General features: G+C 43.0%; 1 protein-coding gene across 1 annotated transcript in view; it reads right to left on the bottom strand.

Moving 5' to 3' along the window:
• Positions 1-1,399: 1,399 nt before the first annotated feature.
• LOC126995267 (salivary glue protein Sgs-3-like) overlaps positions 1,400-21,773 on the bottom strand; it is a 36,748-nt gene continuing 16,374 nt past the window's right edge. The window contains exons 2-3 of the mRNA XM_050854757.1: positions 1,861-2,282; positions 1,400-1,446 (exon numbers count right to left, since the gene is read on the bottom strand). Coding sequence (XP_050710714.1) covers positions 1,400-1,446; positions 1,861-2,282 — 469 coding nt within the window. The remainder of the gene's footprint in view (positions 1,447-1,860; positions 2,283-21,773) is intronic.

Below are 21,773 nucleotides of genomic sequence, written 5' to 3'. Positions count from 1 at the left end.
TATTTCAGCGCCACTATCAACTAAATCCCTCCTCGATATCAAAAGGGCAGGGGTTGACCACCCTTTAAAAAGAAAAAAAATCCGTCGGTATGTGACTACAGAGGCACACAGAAATAGGAAAAACATGTACACTTGACTCACTACAAAATGTTTTAAAAACTTCCTTATCGTACTTTTTTTTTTTTTCGCGGCGTTTGAAAATTTATACTTTCAGACCGTATTATAATTTATGCAAGTTTTAACTCGCCAGCTGATAACGTTAAATTGGAAGATACGTTATCACTCACTGTTGTAGAATTTATGCTTATCAACTATTCATGAAGGCATTATGATAACTACCCTCCGACGTGTGCCTGTCTGTGTGTCTGCCGCCTGCCTCTTAGTCCCGCTCTCTCTCTCTCTCTCTCTCTCTCTCTCTCTCTCTCTCTCTCTCTCTCTCTCTCTCTCTGACAACATCTCTCTCTCTCTCTCTCTCTCTCTCTCTCTCTCTCTCTCTCTCTCTCTCTCTCTCTCTCTCTCTCTCTCTCTCTCTCTCTCTCTCTCTCTCTCTCTCTCTCTCTCTCTCTCTCTCTCTCTCTCTCTCTCTCTCTCCTTGACAACATTGCCGTAATCCGTATTTAGCAATGCATATTACAAAGGGGGAAAGTAATGAGAGCTATTGGCACTTCCTTGTGAGGGTGTCGTTATAGAGAGAGGAAGGGCGTCAAGGTGGTACGAGGAGACCGCCTGAGGCACACTTACCACCCTACACTAACGGCCCATATATTTATTCCCTCCGATGTCCGGCCCCGCTATCTCAGAGGGATTCATAATTTATACAAAAACTAATCTTGCATTTTTACTGTCACCATAAGGGGAGGGTGAATTTATAAGGAGGTCGGTCTGTACTTGGGCTACTTGATGAGAGAAAACTAGATATTGCTAGATACTGCAGGGCAGTGGTTCCCAACCAATGGTCCGCGGACCGGTGCCGGCCCATGGCTTATGATTTGCTGGTCCGCCAAATTGCTGTACTAGTGACTTTTTATTTTTTTCATGATTTCGAGTAATATGCTTATATATGGATTTCTAATTTCATTTGTAAAACATAAGATATTACGTTTTGGTGTACTGATAGACCTTGGAATAGGAACAGGAATCTATCACCATGACAGCTAGTCTTTCCCATGTCTAGTACTACGTAAGTGATGTAGTTAGTGTAGTATTTTTCCCTCATGACGTCCATTTGAATAATTTAGCCTTTATAATCACTTTAGTTAGTATAATGTGAAACATTACATTACATGGTATTGTCCCATTGAATTTTAAATTGCTAATAAAATAAAATATGTATTTGGACTATATAAATGTAAGTGAATGCTTGGTTCTATGCCTATGGTACTGGTTCGCAGAATTTGTTTCACTTGTTCGACTGGCCCGTGGGTTTGAAAAGGTTGGGAACCTCTGCTGTAGGGCATATTGCTGTAGGGCATATTAAAGTAAGTGGTTGAAATGGCATGGTGCGAGATGGTGTGGGGCGAGTTGTTGTGAGGCGAGATGGTGTGGGGCGAGGTGGTGTGGGGCGAAGTGGTGTGGGGCGAAGTGGTGTGGGGCGAGGTGGTGTGGGGCGAGGTGGTGTGGGGCGAGGTGGTGTGGGGCGAGGTGGTGTGGGGCGATGTGGTGTGGGGCGAGGTGGTGTGGGGCGAGGTGGTGTGGGGCGAGGTGGTGTGGGGCGAGGTGGTGTGGGGCGAGGTGGTGTGGGGCGAGGTGGTGTGGGGCGATGTGGTGTGGGGCGAAGTGGTGTGGGGCGAGGTGGTGTGGGGCGAGGTGGTGTGGGGCAGGTGGTGTGGGGCGAGGTGGTGTGGGGCAGGTGGTGTGGGCCGAGGTGGTGTGGGGCGAGGTGGTGTGGGGCGAGGGTGTGTGGGGCGAGGTGGTGTGGGGCGAGGTGGTGTGGGGCCAGGTGGTGTGGGGCGAAGTGGTGTGGGGCAGGTGGTGTGGGCGAGGTGGTGTGGGGCGAGGGGGTGTGGGGCGAGGTGGTGTGGGGCGAGGTGGTGTGGGGCAGGTGGTGTGGGGGCGAGGCGGTGTGGGGCGCGGGGGTGGGGGGCGACGTGGTGTGGGGCGAGGTGGTGTGGGGCGAGGTGGTGTGGGGCGAGGTGGTGTGGGGCGAGGTGGTGTGGGGCGAGGTGGTGTGAGGCGAGGTGGTGTGGGGCGAGGTGGTGTGGGGCGAGGTGGTGTGGGGCGAGGTGGTGTGGGGCGAGATGGTGTGGGGCGAGCTGGTGTGATGCGAGGTGGTGTGGGGCGAGCTGGTGTGATGCGAGGTGGTGTGGGGCGAGATGGTGTGATGCGAGGTGGTGTGGGGCAAGAATGCTTCCCCAACTGCTCTGTGTCGTTTGCTATGAAAGGGAACACTTTTTTAGGCTCGTTGACCAGGCTGATCACTGAAAGGAATGTAAAGCAAACTGGACATTGAAATGTCCTAAAAAAGTGATTTCGGAGAAGGGAGAGTCAAAAAAGTGGAAAAAGTAAGTCACTCCACTTTGGAATTCAAATAATCAATAAATTTTACATAGTTGGTAGAATTAAGTGATTTATAAACAGCATCGACGCAATTACCAATAAAATGACAATTTTGTCTTTGATAGATGGTCGAATGTTCAGAAGAATTGAGGTTGTGGGCACGAAAGCAAGTGATATCATTATTGACGCAGAATACAGCTTTATATTGAAATTGAGATATAGATATATATATATAGATATATATAAATATATATATATATATATATATATATATATATATATATATATATATATATATATATATGTATATATATATATATATATATATATATATATATATATATATATATATATATATATATATATATATATATATATATATATATATATATATATATATATATATATATATATATATATATATATATATATATATATATATATATATATATATATATATATATATATATATATATATATATATATATATATATATATATATATATATATATATATATATATATATATATATATATATATATATATATATATATATATATATGTATATATATATATATCAGTAGGTTTAAGAAAGGACAGATGATGCCCCCGCGAAGACTACTAATCTCGCAGAATCTAATAATGAGAAAGTTGGAGGATCACTCAAGATACCTCTACAAGTTGTTGGCAGAAGAGAGGTCTGACTTGGTGACATTTCAAGTCCCCTTCCTAGATGAGGACTCCGGAGAGGTTTTATATTACTTTCCATGATCATTGTATAATTTTGGGGGGAAATTGTATGCATATCGTGTATATACATCTTCATGTGGAAAGTAAGAGAATCTGTACTTGGAATGCTAAGCTGCTCCCTGGTGGTGAATGAGATAATATGGAAACGGAAGCTAAGGACAGGAAAGGGTCACACACTCACCCTCCCAATCTTCGTTCTCCTTCTCTTCCTCTTCTTCGCCTAATCTCCCCCTCACTGTGTCCAACAAACGTCTTTAGCTTTTACTCCTGCTTCTTCACCTCCCCTTCTTGTCTTCCTCTAATATTTCATTTCACACATCAACACTTCATCCACCTGTTCCTCCTCTTCCTGCACGTTCTCCTTCCCCTTCTCTCTCCCTCATCTTTCATTTCACACCAACAGACTTTTTCCTCCTCCTTCTCCATCTCATGTTCCAACATTTCCTTCCCCTTCTCCTCCCTTCATCTTTTATTTCACATCCACACTTTATTTTCCTCCTCCTCCTCCTCCTCCTCCTCCTCCTCCTCCTCCTCCTCCTCCTTCTCCTCCTCCTTCTTCTCCTCCTCGTCCATCTCCTTCTCCAACTTTTCCTTTTCCTTCTCCTCCTCCTCCTCCTCCTTCTCCTCCTCCTCCTTCTCCTCCTCCTTCTCTTCCTCCTCCTCCTCCTCCTCCTCCTCCTCCGGGGACAGCATGAGCCAGTGCAAGATGGCGCCATTATAAACACTTGCCTGTGCCACAACGGGCTGGGGCCGACCATAAGGCAAGCCTACTGGCGCCATAGGCGAAAAAAAAAAAGAAAGTTCGATGCATGATAAGCAAACATAACGCATACACAACTGGCATCACCGGGTCTACAGGCGCAGAAGTGGTTGTCAAGCAGATTGAATCAATACAGACCACAACCTTGTAATGAGCAAATAGGGTTTGTGTTGCCTGACTTTCATGTTATCAATACTTCTCCTTTTTTTCTCTTGTTTGTTTTCTTTTATTATTATTTTTTCCTCATCTCCTTTTTCTTCTTTTTCTTCTTGATCTCCTTTTGTTTATGATATTCTTCTATTTCTTCATTCTCATTTTTATTTAAATATTTTCTTATTGCATCTGCTTCTTCTTCCCCGTCTTCTTTTTCTTCTTTTTCTTCATCTTCTTCTACTTCTCTTCTTTTCTTCTTCCTCGTCTTCTTCTTCTTCTTCTTCTTCTTCTTCTACTTCTTCTTCTTCGTCTTCTTTTACTTCGTCTTCTCCGGTTTTATTGGTATTTTTCTTCTTCCTCTTCTTCTTCTTCTTCTTCTTCTTCTTCTTCTTTCATTTTTTTTTACCGTATTACTCATTATTACTATTACTTTTATTATTATTATTATTATTATTATTATTATTATTATTATTATTATTATTATTGTTATTATTATTATTATTATTATTATTATTATTATTATTATTATTATTATTATTATTATTATTATTATTATTATTATTATTATTATTATTATTATTATTATTATTATTATTGTTATTATTATTACTAATCTTCCTTTTCCTCATCTTCTTCTTCTTCTTCTTCTTCTTCTTCTTCTTCTTATTATTATTATTATTATTATTATTATTATTATTATTATTATTATTATTATTATTATTTTCATTATCACCATCTCTTTAATGATTGTTATTATATCCTTCATTTTTGTCTCATATTACTGTTATTTTTCTTCTTCACGTTCTTTTTCAAAATCTTTTTTAGTTATTATTTTCATTATTATTGTCAGTGTCATTTTGATTTTTATCTTTATTCTTCTTTTTAATAATCTTCTCCTTTTTCTACGTCTTCTTCTTCTTATCATTATCATCATCATCATCATCATCATCATCATTATTATTATTATTATTATTATTATTATTATTATTATTATTATTATTATTATTATTATTATTACTTGTTGTTACCTGCATGCTCCTTCCTGGCACACAAGGAACACATTCAGCACTTCCTGTAACGTCCTCTGATTCATTCGTCTACTTTACCCTTTGCTGTTTTGCCGGGCAGCGACTTTTGATGTTTAATTAAGCCTGTAGCGCAGCCTCCGGGGCGTCACTTTGTGTGGGAGGCTGCAGCTTCTTGGCCACTTGTATTCATTTCCATCGCATCTTTTTTTTTCCTCCTTTACTTTCTTCATTATTTCTCCCTCGCTTTGCTTCCTGTCTTTCTTCACTCTTTCCATCTCTCACTCGCCTCATTCGCTTTTTTCCTCCGTCTCCAGCCTTCGTCCACTCCCCGTCCAAGGTAACCAAGGGGCGCCCTCGTGACTCATGGTTGGGGCAAGTTGATCGATTCTGCCAAGGGGACTTGAGATGACTAGGGCAGCTGCATGAGAGCTTGCTCGGAGGTACCGTCTGGAGTGTAAGCTGTGAGTGAAGCGACGCGCCACCTGACGTATGCTCCCCTTTAGTTAGTTACTTTTTGTTACGTTAAGTACCGTTAAAATTATGTTCTCGTGGAGGTATTTAGTTTCTTATTCACATTCCCACGCCATTCTTCCACCTTAATGATTTCAGCGCCAAGTGTCTGTGACATCACCTCCCTGCTTTATTTTTGTAAAAATCAGGATGTCAACGTCATGAAAAGTTTCACATACTTGGTAATGTAGTAATGGTGGGCCATACCAGGAAGTCACACTACGGATTGGCCTGGCCCATTCTGTTACGAACTCGCTCAACAAGCGTACGTATTGGGGTTGTCGACATTTGTGCAGGCGTACAAAGACTGGAAACTTTAAGTCGCTTGTGTTCCTTGCCTTACTATATGTCTGTGAGATATGGACAGTGACTAGTGACTTCGAGAGGCGTGTCGATGTCTGTGGTACAACGTGACTTCGCGGGATCATGGAATATCGCTCGGGTGACCGTGTCGAACCTGCGACTACGCAGTAAAACTCGTGGTTGCTGCAAGTCGTGCGATCCCGTGGAACTTATCTAGTGCCTTCTGAACCTCCAGATATATTCCGTCCAGTGATTTAGTTACGTCGCAAACTGCAAAGAGTCGTTATAACAGGTCAAAGGGAGAGACAAACAAGATCTCTTGTATCGGAACCCACACTTTGAATCCTTAGAGTGACGTTAAACGTAAATCACAATATTTTCTCTAATTATACTCTTGAGTAGCACACTTACTACAAGGGTTGACTGATGGGCCTTTAGTGACCCGGTATTCGTTTTTCTTTCCTAATAACCGGTGTAACCTTGGCCATCTTCCGATCATTTGGGGCGATGCCTTGTTACAAAGACGTATTAATAAAGGATGTCAGAGAACTGAGTATTTCGCTTTTTGTTTCTTCAAGTGCTATTGTATACATGATACCTGGTCCTGAACATTTGTTTTACATGGCGCCACCGTAAACACTTGCCTGCGCCATAACAGGCTGGAGCCAACCATCAGGCCCCTCATTATAAAACTCATATTTCACAATTACTCCTTTTATATTTTTCCACATTACTCTGTTGTAACAATGAAGCTTTCCGGCGCCATTTGCCGAACGTAAAAAAATGCATAATTAAAAAAAGAGGAGTGTATAAAGGACTTCATCGGTAGTTATTGCAAAGTTGGGCAAGGCAAAAACTGAGTTTTTATTAAGTGTTGCCATCGCTGATATTGGCGGCAGCAACAGACGAACTTTTATTGAATACTGAAGAAAAAAAATATTCAACATGCTCGCAATGCGTTGGCGCTCAGTCACTGTGTCGCTGCCACTGTCAATTAATTGAGGCTCCAGTCCCTCTTCTGACGTCCTTTTTGTTTATGTAACAGAAGAAAGGCATCTTGCGTGACTTACACATTTCTTCACGCGTTGCCTGGCTTCATGATCGAGTCATATATTTCCAGGCGAGTTTTGCTCTTTCTTGATTTCCATGCTGATAAACACCGGAAGACTGTACCTAGTAGAACTGTTGCTTAATCCCCAACTGTACATGTTTATTTTGTTGAGTGAGAAAGTGATTTTCTGAAGTTTCACCACGCTTGCTCTACGTTGGAGTCACCTGATAAATGCCTCCCCAGTTTTTTTTTCTTCTGATAATTACAAAAAATAGTTCCCTTAAGTTTTGTCACTTTTGTGTGAGCGGTAATGTCGACGCTGAGTACTTTGTGACCCCTCTATTCGCTTCCTTCCTTCGTCCACTCCCTGTCGTCACCGTCTTCCGGCGTGATGTGCTCCACCGTAACACTGATGACCCAGAGCCACTCAAACATGGACCAGGAAATTATGATGTCTAATTGGTTCTGTCTCCATTTAACTTATCTTCTATTAATTCTAGCAGTCTGTGCGGTTCCCTAAGTGTTCCTGAGGCTACGTGAGGGAGGTTGAAGTCTCCCAAAACCAATGACACGTTATATAATTGTAGCAAAATAATATATATATATATATATATATATATATATATATATATATATATATATATATATATATATATATATATATATATATATATATATATATTATATCATAATCATCATCGTCATCGCATGGTTGTCTGTAAGTGGCAAATGTGTTGAATTAGTGTCTTCTGTGTTTCCTCGCGCTCACACAGTTGTTCCACAATATTGACTCTAGCTGTGCTGTCATTTGGTTGCAAGTGCCTTTTGATATAAAGGGAGACTCCTACCCTTCTACGGTTAATGCAATCTTTGTTAGAGGCTAAAGTAATCTATATTCCGAAATTAAGGTCATAAACAATAATTATAACACGCCATTCACACATTCACACCTCTTTAATTGCATAAATTATGGTGAAATTACCTCTCACTTTTCTTTTTTAAAGTCCTTGTGAAAGCCTCCCTCTCCCACAATTTAGTGCCTGCTGTGGGGTACATCGCCAATACGGCACTCTTCTCCTGACTCATCAATGAAACATAATTTCGGAGCTCATCGTGCGTGGATATAAATCACTAGGTGTATGTGTGTAGAGCGGAAATGCGACCTCGGTTGTCGACGCCTCAGAACGGCAGCACTCAGGCTATTATTAACAGTTGGCGCCTCATTTTAACATTTGTTGTGCAGCACATTTCTGCCAATATGACACGTCACTGCCTCATGCCTGCCCTCGCAGAGTTCATATTTAACAAACTGGTCGCGCCCTTATGTAATAACTGGGTACGAGCTGGTGTGAAGCTGGCAGTTCTTATTTACTTGAAGCAGCTTTACAATGCGTCGTAGGGAAAAAACCTGAAACAAAGGAGTTAAATTACAAGTGTCAAGAGTATAGGCGCGGTGTTTCGCAGACCCGGGTATAAGTTCCGGCCGCCGCTACAAGCTCGTTAGCATTTTACTGCCGGTGTGGTGTCGTCTGCCATCCCGTGTAGAGAGACATCCCATCCTGAACTTGCATCGCGGGACCCAATCTTTACTATCACGGAGGAACTAAGTGAAGCATCTATGTATAAAGAAGGATCAGGGAGGACCTAAAGAGCGATGCAAAGCGGAACAGGTCACAAGAAGGAGTAATTGTCGTTATCTTATATTTTGTTTTATAGTTATATACATACGTCATCATTTGCTTTTATAATAATGTAAATAAAACTTTGGTGGGACAGATCCTGACGAGCAGTCGACAAAAGACACGGTACCGTGTCGAAATTCACCCACTGTCAAGGCCGGGAGGTTCAGATGATTATAGGACTGATTGAAGCCAGGAGAACGGCGGCAACTACTTCAATCGAGTCCAAATATGATTATACCTTCACTAGGTTTCTAAGGAAATATGATCAAAACAACCAAAAGTGTAAGTGTAAACATGTTAAGGTACAAAGTCCAATACACCTCCCGCACTCTCCAGTAGACCGCGACCGGACCCAAGGAAAGCGACAGCCCGACCCGGCAATTGTGAGTGGCGCCTCGTGGGAAGAGACGCCCGTTGCGGAGATGTAGAGACGCACACTGCCTCGTAGACGTCACTCGATGGAGGAGGACGGGCTCAGCAGAATGTCAGCTGCCTGAATGCCCGTAGATGATGACGCCGGGGTAGACGGGGAGCCAAGGACGAACAAACGGTGTCAGCTCGGCGAGGAGACGAGACTGGGTAGGTGGGACGGAGGCGCCGGCAGGCCGTGCCCAGTGGACTGCTGGGCTCCAAGGTTGAGGGGGAGGAAAGGGGACGCAAGACCTGGACCGCTCTCGGGCAACCACATCACCTTGGCTCGCTTCGACGCCGCGTGGAGTCAGGGCGCCGGCCGTGAAGCCGAATAAAACTGCATCGCAACCAGGAGCGGCTTCGGGTCGGCGAACAAAACAGGCTGGGTGAAGCAGGCTGGGTGCAGCGGCAAGCTGGGAATAATCGAAAGAGCATCAACCCTTATACCGGTGTGTGTGTGTGTGTGTGTGTGTGTGTTAGTGGTAGTTCAGCCCTCACACCCACCCTGTGTATATATATTCAGGATGGGATGTCTCACGGCACGGGATGGCAGACGACACCACACCGCCACAATTGTTTGATACTTTTCCCGGCAGCGTGTATGTGTTAGCTGGTTTTCAGTTACTTTATATCACCGTTCAAGCTCTATTCTACGTTAAGGCTCTTTACATTGGCAAGTGTTTACGCACATGTTCAGTTAATGCTATATTGTTGCCAATGTGAGGTATTTAATGCAAGACTTACCATGGTATTATGTGTCCTTGAAGATGGTTGCGTGGTCGAAAGGCTTTTTACAGATAACGAGTTTAAGTGCCTGTTTTATTCACACAAAAAAATACTGCGATGTATGAGAACTCCAACCCCCTAGTTATCACACAGTTCTTTACTGCCACGTCCTGCGTTGTTCTACTTCTCTGTGCCGGAGTGGGAGGTCATTACACATTTCACTTAGATGTAAGGCTATTTGAAGCTGATCATGAAGGGGGACTCGAGTCCGTAATAACAGACCTATCCAAAAGACGTGGGCATGGGGTGACCTTTTGTTGGGTACCTGCCCACGTCTCTGTGCGTGTTAATGAGGAGGCTGATGAGGATGTGCCTCTCGTCCTCCCTCACATTGCGCTCTTTCATTTAGGGACTTATATCCCACCGTGTGGTCTGCACTCCAGAGTGTGTGGCAGCGCAGGTGGGAGGCTGTAACTGCCACGACAAAGATGGGGGAAATCATGACCAGGGCTGTGCGTCCCTGGTCGTATTCCCATATAAGAAATCGTAAAAGGGAGACTGTCCTGGCCCGCCTTAGGGTGGGTCACACTCGATACACACATGGCTTCCTCATGTCCCGGGGAGTCCAGCCGCACTGTGATGACTGCTTGGTCCCCCTGACTGTTCGGCACTTGCTGGTCGAGTGCCCCAGTCTGGGGGACCTGCGAGAGGGGTACCTCTCCCTGTGTCGGGGTGGAGATGGGAGTTTCTCTCTCTCTGGTGCTGGGGGAGAAGGCACTCTCCCCGGGACATGAGGTCATCGACTACCCCGAGGAGGCTGGTGTCCTCCATCTACTGTAGGCGTACAGCCAATGGCGGTTGCTTTTCTATTGGTTTTAGATCTTATTATGCAAAATCTTTCAATAATTTTACCATTTTCAACTTTTTATAATTTTACGATTGTATTTATACGGTAATTCTATTCGGCGCCACATGACCCGTGCAGTTGCGGCGCCATGACTTTAGCATAATCAGTCAATCAATCATGAAGGGGGGCATTATGAAATCTGTCTACCTTAGATAGGAGGTTATCATACAATATTCCCTAACTCGAGTCCGTAATAAAGCTTCTCCACATAAGGGCCACGATAAACTCAACAACAAGTTCGGCCATTATAAAGCCTACCTGATGCGAGGCCATTACAACGCCTGTCCAGATAAAGGGCCTTTTGTAGTCTGCCCTGAAACGAGGCCTTTTTTAACGTTCTCGCCTGTAGCGCCGGCAGGCTTTCTTGTTTGGGCCTGGTGGTCGGCCCGAGCCCGTCATGGCGCAGGCAAGTGTTTATAGTGGCGCCATCTATTCTTGGCTCATGCTGCCCCCCGAGCTCATTCTTGATTTCCATTGAACAGTTCCTTTAGAGTCCGGGTTGATGCTGTACAGCATGCGGGTATTCTTAGGCCACTCGGCGGTGACTGAAAATCGGCGGATTCGAACCCACATTATCCAGGATGCGGCGAACGCAGGATCGGCACGCTAACCACTCAGCCACCGCCTCCCCAAATTATAAAGTGTACCCTGAAGGAATGCCATTATGCCCTGATGCCAAGCAAATATAAAATCTGCCATTACGTGAAGCCATTGAAAGTCTGCGATGTTATTATAAATTATGGTCAAATAATCTGAAAAAACTGGAACTGAGTGGATGTTTTTTCATAGCTATATACGTACATTATCAAAAGGCCAACCATGCAGTCAAGTATAGGGCACAAAGTCTTGTTGAAGATTTATTGTATTCAAACAACGTCAAGCGGATTGCCACCCTTGTTATCCTGCCAGTCGTCGCTAAATACAATAGAACACCAGGAGTTACAATAAGTCAGATATAACGCGTCACAGTTAAAACTCTACATGTTCCGGCAAGGGATAACGCTGGGTTCCTCTTAACAATGTCTTAGGTGCTACGTCCACTTGAAAATGATAAATAGATACATATTAGATACATCGATAAGTAAATAAGATTGATAAATGTTTCAATAGACCATATTAAACCCTACAGGCTAGCCACTGGTTATGCTGTCAAACCTCAAAACTCCAGATTGCATTTGTTCGTCGAAAATTCACATATTCAGTTGTTAGTGTATTACCCGAATATATTTGGACAACAATTCATTTAAGAGCTTTGGTTAAACTTTGCTACTTTACTGCCAATTCGCTTTGCCGAGCATGTGAGTCCCAAAGGCGCAGTTTATCACCACCGTTTATCGACACCGTTTATCTTTGAAGAAACAGTGGCGTTCTTCTGTTTTGTGATAGTAGGCTTAAATTTACGTAAACGCACAACTGATTTTTTTTACAGCAAAGGAAACAGCTCATGGGCCAAAAAAAAGGAAACAATAATGAAAAAAGCCCGCTGCTCACTGCTCCAATAAAAAAAAAATGTGTTCAGAGAAGTGATCGAAAGAGAGGACAATTTCGGGAGGAAAGTTTTTTTTTTTTTTTTTTTTTTTTTTTTTACAGCAAAGGAGACAGCTCAAGGGCACAAAAAAGTAAACATTAATAAAAAAAAGCCCGCTACTCGCTGCTCCTAAAAAGAATCCAAAGAGGTGGCCGAAAGATAAGTCAGTTTCGGGAGGAGAGGTGTCCTGATACCCTCCTCTTGAAAGAGTTCAAGTCGTAGGCAGGAGGAAATACAGATGAAGGAAGATTGTTCCAGAGTTTACCAGCGTGAGGGATGAAAGAGTGAAGATGCTGGTTAACTCTTGCATAAGGGGTTTGGACAGTATAGGGATGAGCATGAGTAGAAAGTCGAGTGCAGCGGGGCCGCGGGAGGGGGGGAGGCATGCAGTTAGCAAGCTCAGAAGAGCAGTCAGCGTGGAAATATCGATAGAAGATAGAAAGAGAGGCAACATTGCGGCGGAATTTAATAGGTAGAAGACTATCAGTATGAGGAGGAGAGCTGATGAGACGAAGAGCCTTTGCCTCCACTCTGTCCAGAAGAGCTGTGTGAGTGGAGGTCCCCCACACATGAGATGCATACTCCATACGAGGGCGGACAAGGCCCCTGTATATGGACAGCAACTGTGCAGGGAGAAGAACTGGCGGAGACGGTACAGAACGCCCAGCCTCGAGGAAGCTGATTTAGTAAGAGATGAGATATGAAGTTTCCAGTTGAGATTTTGAGTTAAGGATAGACCGAGGATGTTTAGTGTTGAGGAAGGTGATAGCTGGGTGTTGTCAAAGAATAGGGGATAGTTGTTTGGAAGATTGTGTCGAGTGGATAGGTGGAGAAACTGTGTTTTTGAGGCGTTGAAGGACACCAGGTTCTTCTTGCCCCAATCGGAAATAATAGTAAGGTCTGAGGCTAAGCGTTCTGCAGCCTCCAGCCTTGAGTCGTTAAGTTCCTGAAGGGTGGGTCTTCTATTAAAAGAAGTTGAATAATGCAGAGTGGAATCATCGGCGTAGGAATGGATAGGACAGTTCGTTTTGGAAAGAAGATCATCAATGAACAACAGAAAAGAGTGGGAGATAGGACAGAACCCTGTGGGACACCACTGTTAATAGATTTAGGGGAAGAACAGTGACCGTCTACCACGGCAGAAATAGAACGGTCAGAAAGGAAACTGGAGATAAAGGTACAGAGAGAAGGATAGAAACCGTAGGAGGGTAGTTTAGAAAGCAAAGATTTGTGCCAGACCCTATCAAAAGCTTTTGATATGTCCAGCGCAATAGCAAAAGTTTCACCGAAACGGCTAAGAGAGGATGACCAAGAGTCAGTTAAGAAGGCTAGGAGATCACCAGTAGAACGCCCCTTGCGGAACCCATACTGGCGATCAGATAGAAGGTCAGAAGTGGAAAGGTGCTTTTGAATCTTACGGTTAAGGATTGATTCAAAAGCTTTAGATAGACAAGAAAGTAAAGCAATAGGACGGTAGTTTGAGGGATTGGAGCGGTCACCCTTCTTAGGTACAGGCTGTGTGAAGGCATACTTCCAGCAAGAAGGAAAGGTAGATGTTGACAGGCAGAGGCGAAAGAGTTTGACCAGGCAGGGTGACAGCACGGAGGCACAGTTTTTAAGGACAATAGGAGGCACTCCATCAGGTCCATAAGCCTTCTGAGGATTGAGGCCAGAGAGGGCAGGAAGAAATACAGATGAAGGAAGATTGTTCCAGAGTTTACCAGCGTGAGGGATGAAAGAGTGAAGATTCTGGTTAACTCGTGCGTAAGGGATTTGCACAGTAAAGGGATGAGCTTAAATAGAAAGTCATAAGAACATAAGAACATAAGAACGCAGGAGTCTACAAGAGGCCGGTAGGCCTGTACTAGGCAGCTCCTTTGACCCTAAGCTCCCGTGTATCTAACCCCACCTAATATCGCTGCCCATGAATTTATCTAATCTATTTTTGAATGTGACAATTGTATTGGCATTCACCACATGACTGCTAAGCCCATTCCACTCATCCACCACCCTGTTAGTAAACCAATTTTTGCCTATGTCCCTGTTGACTCTGAATTTATCCAGTTTAAACCCATTACTTCGTGTCCTACCCGGTTCTCTTACCAACAAAACCTTATGAATGTCTCCCTTATTAAAGCCCTTCATCCATTTATAAACCTCGATCATGTCTCCACGCACCCTTCGCCTTTCTAGAGAATGCAAGTTTAACTGTTTGAGTCTTTCCTCGTATGGCAAGTTTCTCAACCCCTGAATCATCTTAGTCATCCTCCTCTGCACCGATTCTAACATTTTGATATCCATTCTATAGTAAGGTGACCAGAACTGAACCGCATAGTCAAGATGGGGTCTAACTAATGCTAAATATAGTTTGAGGAAGACTTCGGGGCTTCTGTTGCTTACGCTCCTTGAAATAAACCCCAGTACCCTATTAGCTCGATTTCTAGCTTGAATGCATTGTGCCCTTGGACGGAGATCAGAGCTCACTAAGACCCCTAAATCCCTCTCGCATCCAGACCTGCTTATGAGAGTGTCATTTAAGCAATAGTTATGTGAGGGGTTGTTCCTACCTACACTCAGAATACTGCACTTCCCTACATTGAACTCCATCTGCCATTTATCCGCCCAGTCATACAATCTGTTGAGTTCACCTTGGAGAATACTAGCGTCCTGATCCGACTCAATTACTCTACCGATCTTGGTATCATCTGCAAATTTACTAACATCACTACTAATCGTGTACAGCGAGGCCGCTGGAGGGGGGGAGGCATGCAGTTAGCAAGTTCAGAGGAACAGTCAGCGAGTAAATAACAATAGAAAATAGAAAGAGGGGCAGAAGGCTATCAGTAAGAGGACGGGAGTTGATGAGACGAAGAGCCTTAGACTACTCTGTCCAAGAGAGCCGTGTGAGTGGAGCCCCCCCACACGTGAGATGCATACTCCATACGAGGGCGGACAAGGCCCCTGTATATGGATAGCAACTGTGCGGGGGAGAAGAACTGGTGGAGACGATACAGAACGTTCAACCTCGAGGAAGCTGATTTAGTGAGAGAAGAAATGTGAAGTTTCCTGTTAAGATTTTGAGCTAAGGACAGACCGAAGATGTTTAGTGCAGAAGCAGGTGACAGATGAGTGTTGTCGAAGAATAGGGGATAGTTGTATGGAAGATTGTGTCTTGTTGATAGGTGGATAAATTGAGTTTTTGAGGCATTTAACGGTACCAGGTTCCTTCTGCCACAATCGGAAATAATAGCAAGGTTAGCAGACTCCTGTCTAGAGTCTTGTAATTCCTGTTGAGAGGGTCTTCTGCTGAAAGAAGTTGAATAATGCAAAGTTGAGTCGTCGGCGTTTGAGTGGATAGGACAGTTTGTTGTAGAAATCAGATCATTGATGAATATCAGAAAGAGAGTGGTAGACAGGACAGAGCCCTGCGGGACACCACTGTTGATAGGTTAAAGGGAAGAACAGTGACCTTCTACTACAGCAGAGATAGAACGGCAGGAAAAGAAAATGGAGATACAGAGAGAGGGATACAATCCGTAGTAGGGTAGTTTAGAAAGCAAAGAGTTGTGCCAGACTCTATCGAAAGCTTTCGATATGTCTAGCCCAACTGAGAAAGTTTCACAGAAACGGCTAAGAGAGGATGACCAGGAGTCAATTAAGAAAGCAAGAAGATCGCCCCTTGCGGAACCCATACTGGCGATCAGATAGAAGGTCAGAGGTGGATAGATGCTTATGAATCTTCCGGTTAAGGACAGATTCAAAAGCTTTAGAAGGACAGGAAAGTAAAGCTATAGGGCAGTAGTATGATTGATTGGAACGGTCACCCTTCTTAGGCACAGGCTGTATGTAGGCGTACTTCCAGCAGGAATGAAAGGTAGATGTTAACAGGCAGAGACGAAAGAGTTTGACCAGGCAGGGTGTCAGCACGGAAGCATAGTTTTTTAAGGGAAATAGAAGGCACTCCATCAGGCCCATAAGCATTCTGAAGGTTGAGGCCGGAGAGGGCATAGAAAACATCATTCTTAAGAATCTTAATAACAGGCATAGGGAAGTCAGAGGGACGGTACATTAGATCTCTGACCTTTTCAACATTAGGTGCCTTTATGAATGAAAGTCCATCACCAGCAGTAGTATACACGCTGCTCAATCACTTTGGTACTTGTTCTGAGAAGAGAAAAGAATCAGCAAAGGCAGCAGATATTAAAAGCGTGAACCAGGTGGAGTGGACGAGAACTGGAAGAGTAACAGGCGAGGAGGAGAATAGAAAAATAAATGGCAGGTAGGGATGGGAGAAAGAGGATGAAACAAGTTGAAGGTATAAGAGGGAGAGGGGGTGAACTTGGAGAAGGAGTAAGTGGAGGACAAAACCTAGGATGAAGTGTAGGTAGGGTAGGTGAAAAGTGGAGAACGAAGAGGGGGAAGAGTTTCAGAGGGAATTAGTGAAGAGGAGGAAAAGAAAAGGATTATAATTGATAACATGAAAATGAAAAGGAGTTGGACGAAGAGGAGGAGAAGGAGGAGGTGAAGAAGAAGGAGGAGGAGAAGGTAGAGGAGGGGGAGGAGAAGGAGGAAAAGTTGGAAAAAAAGAGAAAATGGGAATTATAAGAACTTCAAATAAGGAAGAGGAGAAGAAAACAAATAGAGGGTTGATATAATGGATAGCTAAGTTTAGGAGATAAAGTGAGGGAGAGTGGTGTAAGGAGAAGGACAAGTCAGATGATTCGGGTTTTGAAATGGAAGAAAGGGATTAAGGGGAGCGTCTGGGGGGGTATTTTTGATGAATATTTTTAATTCCTCGAAATTCACTTTATGGGCTCATCATACCAGGGATACAATGGGGTGTCACGTGGCGAGGTTAGTTTTTTAAAATTTAAATCCTCGCGCGATCTGGCGGCCCTTTAAATATCTGGTAGTGTTGCCATACAGAGCGCTTTACGCGCCAAAATATGCATACATGAATCAGTGCTTTTATGTCCGTAATTTTTGCAATAGAGGATATTTTTTTACACAGGGTTAGAGTTACATTGACATTCATTACCAATACATTGTCATCGGAGAGCAGAATCGATGGGCGATCGATAAATTTAGTTTTCCTTCGTTTTCTCAAAACAGGGTCACACGCGCATTTATTTGATATTTCTAAGTTATTTATGGACCTAGCACAAACATAAAGATAGCGTTGGAAAGAGAAAAAAATTAGCTATAAATGCTAGTGATCAGAATCTGGATAAACATCATCAAAATTTTTATATAAATTTTCTAAGTTTAAACTTTGAAGAAACAAAAAAAAAAGAAAAAAAAAAAAGAAAATGGAAAAGTAATCTCTAGGAATACACTTATTTTGTATGCCCGTTCCAGTGGTGTTTTTATTTTTGAGCTATCTAAACTCTAAATATGCTTTTTTTCAATTTCAAAATTTTGAAATTTTTGAAAAAAATTCATAAATTTTTTTTTTTCAACAAATCTTCACCAAAACTGTACATGATGTTCCTACTCAAGGTACACATCACCTGTGAGAAAATGGTAATCCTCTGATAATATTTTAGAACATGGCAGACGCTCCCCTTAAACGGGCAGACAGAGAAAGTGGGAAGAGATATGACGGATGGATGTAGATGACAGTGGAAGAGCAAAGAGTATATGACGGGAACCTTGAAAAACAACTTCACTCCTCGGTCACGGGTGGAAGTAATGAGTCGTGGCTGTCGGGCGCCGTTGAGTTATGATGGCCGAGTGGCTTCCTCAAGTCTTAATGTCTAATGGAGATGAATGGTACTAACTTCCCATGGCTTGATAAATACTGATGCATCCATGATAAATAGACACGTTATTCACCTCTTTATTGACTTCTCTCAACTCTTCTGAATTCTTTTTAATAAGGGCTGTGTTTAGCGACCTTTTTTTCATCTCATTATTACTTTTGTTTGCCCTTGAGCGGATTCTTTTACTGTAAAAAAATGCCCATATGATAATCAGTTTATCTACTTCCATATTTTTTTTACAGCAAAGGAAACTGCTGAAGGGGGAAAAAAGGAAATAATGATGAAAAAAAAGCCCGCTAATCACTGCTCCTATAAAAAAGGTATCAGAGGAGTGGCCGAAAGAGAGGTCAATTCCAGGAGGAGAGGTGTCTTGATACTCTCCTCTTGAAAGAGTTCAAGTCGTAGGCAGGAGGAAATACAGATGAAGGAAGATTTTTCCAGAGTTTATCAGCGTGAGGGATGAAAGTGTGAAGATGGTGGTTAACTCTTGTATAAGCGATGTGGACAGTATAAGGATGAGCTTGAGTAAAAACCCGTGTGCAGCAGAGCCGCGGGAGGGAAGGGAGACATGGAGTTAGCAAGTTCAGAAGAGCAGTTATCGTGAAAATATTGATAGAAGATAGAAAGAGAGGCAACAAGGCGGCGGAATTTAAGAGGTAGGAGACTATCAGTAAGCGGAGGGGAGTTGATGACACCAAGAGCCTTAGACTCTACTCTGTCGAAGAGAGCTGTGTGAGTGGAGCCCCCCCACACGTGAAATGCATACTCCATACGGGGGCGGACAGTGATAGCAACTGTGCGGGGGAAAAGAACTGGCGGAGACGATATAGAACGCCCAACCTCGAAGAAGCTGATTTAGTGAGAGAAGAGATGTGAAGCTTCCAGTTAATATTTTGATTTAAGGATAGACCGAGGATGTTTAGTGTAAAAGGTGACAGCTAAGTGTTGTCGAAGAATAGGGAGTAGGAGTTTGGAAGATTGTGTCGACTTCATAGGTGGAGAAATTGAGTTTTTGAGGCACTGAAGGACACTAGGTTCTTTTTACCCCAATCAGAAATAATAGGAGGGTCAGAGGCTAAGAGATCTGCAGCCTCCCGTCTTGAGTCTTGTAATTTCTTTTGTGAGGGTCTTTTGTTGAAAGAAGTTGAATAATGCAAAGTAAAGTCGTCGGTGTATGCGTGGATAGGACAGTTTGTTGTGGAAAGAAGGTCATTGATGAATAACAGAGAGAGAGAGGGGGACAGGACAGAGCCCTGCGGAACACTGCTTTTGATAGGTTTAGGGGAAGAACAGCGACCGTCTACTACAGCAGAGATAGAACGTCCGGAAAGAAAACTGGATATGAAGGTACAGAGAGAGGAGTAAAATCCGTATGAGGGCAGTTTAGAAAGGAAAGAGTTGTGCCAGACTCTATCGAAAGCTTTCGATATGTCTAGCGCAACTGAGAAAGTTTCACCGAAATGGCCTAGAGAGGATGACCATGAGTCAGTTAAGAAAGCAAGAAGATCGACCCTTGCGGAACCCATACTGGCGGTCAGATAGAAGGTCAGAAGTGGATATATGCTTATGAATCTTCCGGTTAAGGATCGATTCAAAAGGTTTAGAAAAACAGGAAAGTAAAGCTATAGGACAGTAGTTTGAGGGATTGGAACGGTCACTCTTCTTAGGCACAGGCTGTATGTAGACGTACTTCCAGCAGGAAGGAAAGGTAGATGTTGACAGACAGAGTCGAAAGAGTCGACCAGGCAGTGTGTCAGCACGGAAGCATAGTTTTTAAGAACAATAGGAGGCACTCCATCAGGCCCCATAAGCCTTCTGAGAGTTGAGGTCAGAGAGGGCATAGAAAACATCATTCTCAAGAATCTTAATAACAGGCATAGTGGAGTCAGAGGGGGGACGAGTAGGAGGAATATGCCCAGAATCATCCAGAGTGGAGTTTGTAGTGAAATTTTGAGAGAAGATTTCAGTCTTTAAAATAGATGTGACGGCGGTGCTGCCGTCAGGATTAAGGAGAGGAGGGAAAGATGAAGAAGTGAATATTTTTGGCTAGGTGCCAGAAGTCTCTGAAAAAAACAGAGAAAGCAAGGTTGTGACATTTTCTATTGTTGAAGGTATTTTTGATGGGTCGAAGAATAAATTTGGCACGATTCCGAGCGGAAATGTAAAGATCATGATTAGCAGGAGTGCGAAGGCTCTGGTACCTTTTGTGAATTGCCTCTCTAACTTTGACAGCACGAGAACAAGCGTGATTATTCCAAGACTTTTTAGCATGAGTGGTAGAGAAAGTACATGGAATGTATGTCTCCATTCCAGACATTTTTTCCCCTATTCTTCTTACTGACCTCTTTCTAGCCAGTCTTCAGAACTGTTTCTTTATAGGATCAGTGATGATTTTTTTTTTTTTGTATTTATCATTATATCCATTTTTTTCCCCTTGAGCGGTTTCCTTTACTGTAAAAAATGTCTATATGTTAGTCTATGTGTCTACTTCCATATTCTTTCCTATTATTCACATTCACCTATTTTGGTCACTCTTTTGAACTTTTTTTTTATAGTGGCAGTGTTTAGCGGGGCTTTTTTTCTCATTATTACTTTTTTTTTTGCCCTTGAGCGGCTTACTTTACCGTACAAAAAAGCCTCTACGTCAGTCTACGACTCTACTTACATATTCTTCCTTCTTCCTGGTTACCAACAATAACATGACTTTCTGCATGTCTTTCTGTCCGTCATTTTGTCTAACTCTCATCCCGTTCACGCTGACTGCTGTGTGATATGTTTCATCCGTAATGACCAATGGTCAATCTATGTAACGGGGTGTTTTACCTGATTATTGATGATTCACCTATCCGTTAACCCCCCCCCCCCCCTCTCTCTCTCTCTCTCTCTCTCTCCCCCCCCCACACACACACAACAGAGATACATCGCCCTGAAAGGAAACTAAAGTACAGAGTAGAGTAGAACCCATTGAGGGATATTTTTGAAAGGAAAGATTGTGCCAGACTTTCAACCGCTTTCTAGGTGTCTTAAGTTAAAAGCTAAGGTCAGCAAACGGCTCAAGGAGGAAGACCAAGAATCAGTTTGAAATATCACCAGTAAAATGCCCCTTGCGGTATCCGTACTGGTGATCAGAGCGAAGACCAAAAGTTAATAGGGGCTTAAGAACTTTTTGAATATGGATTGTTTTAAAAGCTTTAGAAAGACAAGAACGCAAAACTCTAGGACGGTAGTTTGAAGCATTAAAATGGTCATCCTTCTTGGGCACAAATGATATGTAGGATACTTTCAGCAGGAAGGAAAGATAGATGTTGTAAGGCAGAAACGGAAGTGTGACAAGGCAGGGCGTCATTACTGAAGCATCATTTTTACTGACGACATGATGAGGTATATAGTCTATCGGGTACATCAGCCTCCTGAAGGTTCAGTTCAGAAAGAGCATAGAAACATCATTAGTGACGTCGGAGGTCGGATGAGTAGGATGCATAAGCCCTGAGGCGTCTAGTATGGATTTAAAAAAAAAAATATTTGGTGAAGAGTTCAGCATTAAAGACAGATGGAATGAATGGTATATATGTTTTTACGCAGTAAATAGATTGTTACAGTATCAGGGTATCAGGACACCTCTCCTCTCGAAATTGACCTATCTTTCGGCCACTCCTCTAACTCTTTATAGGAGCAGTGAGTAGCGGGCTTTTTTTCACATTTGTTA

Source organism: Eriocheir sinensis, chromosome 7 (assembly GCF_024679095.1).
Source record: "Eriocheir sinensis breed Jianghai 21 chromosome 7, ASM2467909v1, whole genome shotgun sequence".
Classification (NCBI taxonomy): Eukaryota; Metazoa; Arthropoda; class Malacostraca; order Decapoda; family Varunidae; genus Eriocheir; species Eriocheir sinensis.
The sequence above is the reverse complement of the archived record's forward strand: the minus strand, read 5'-3'. Positions and strand labels throughout refer to the sequence as shown.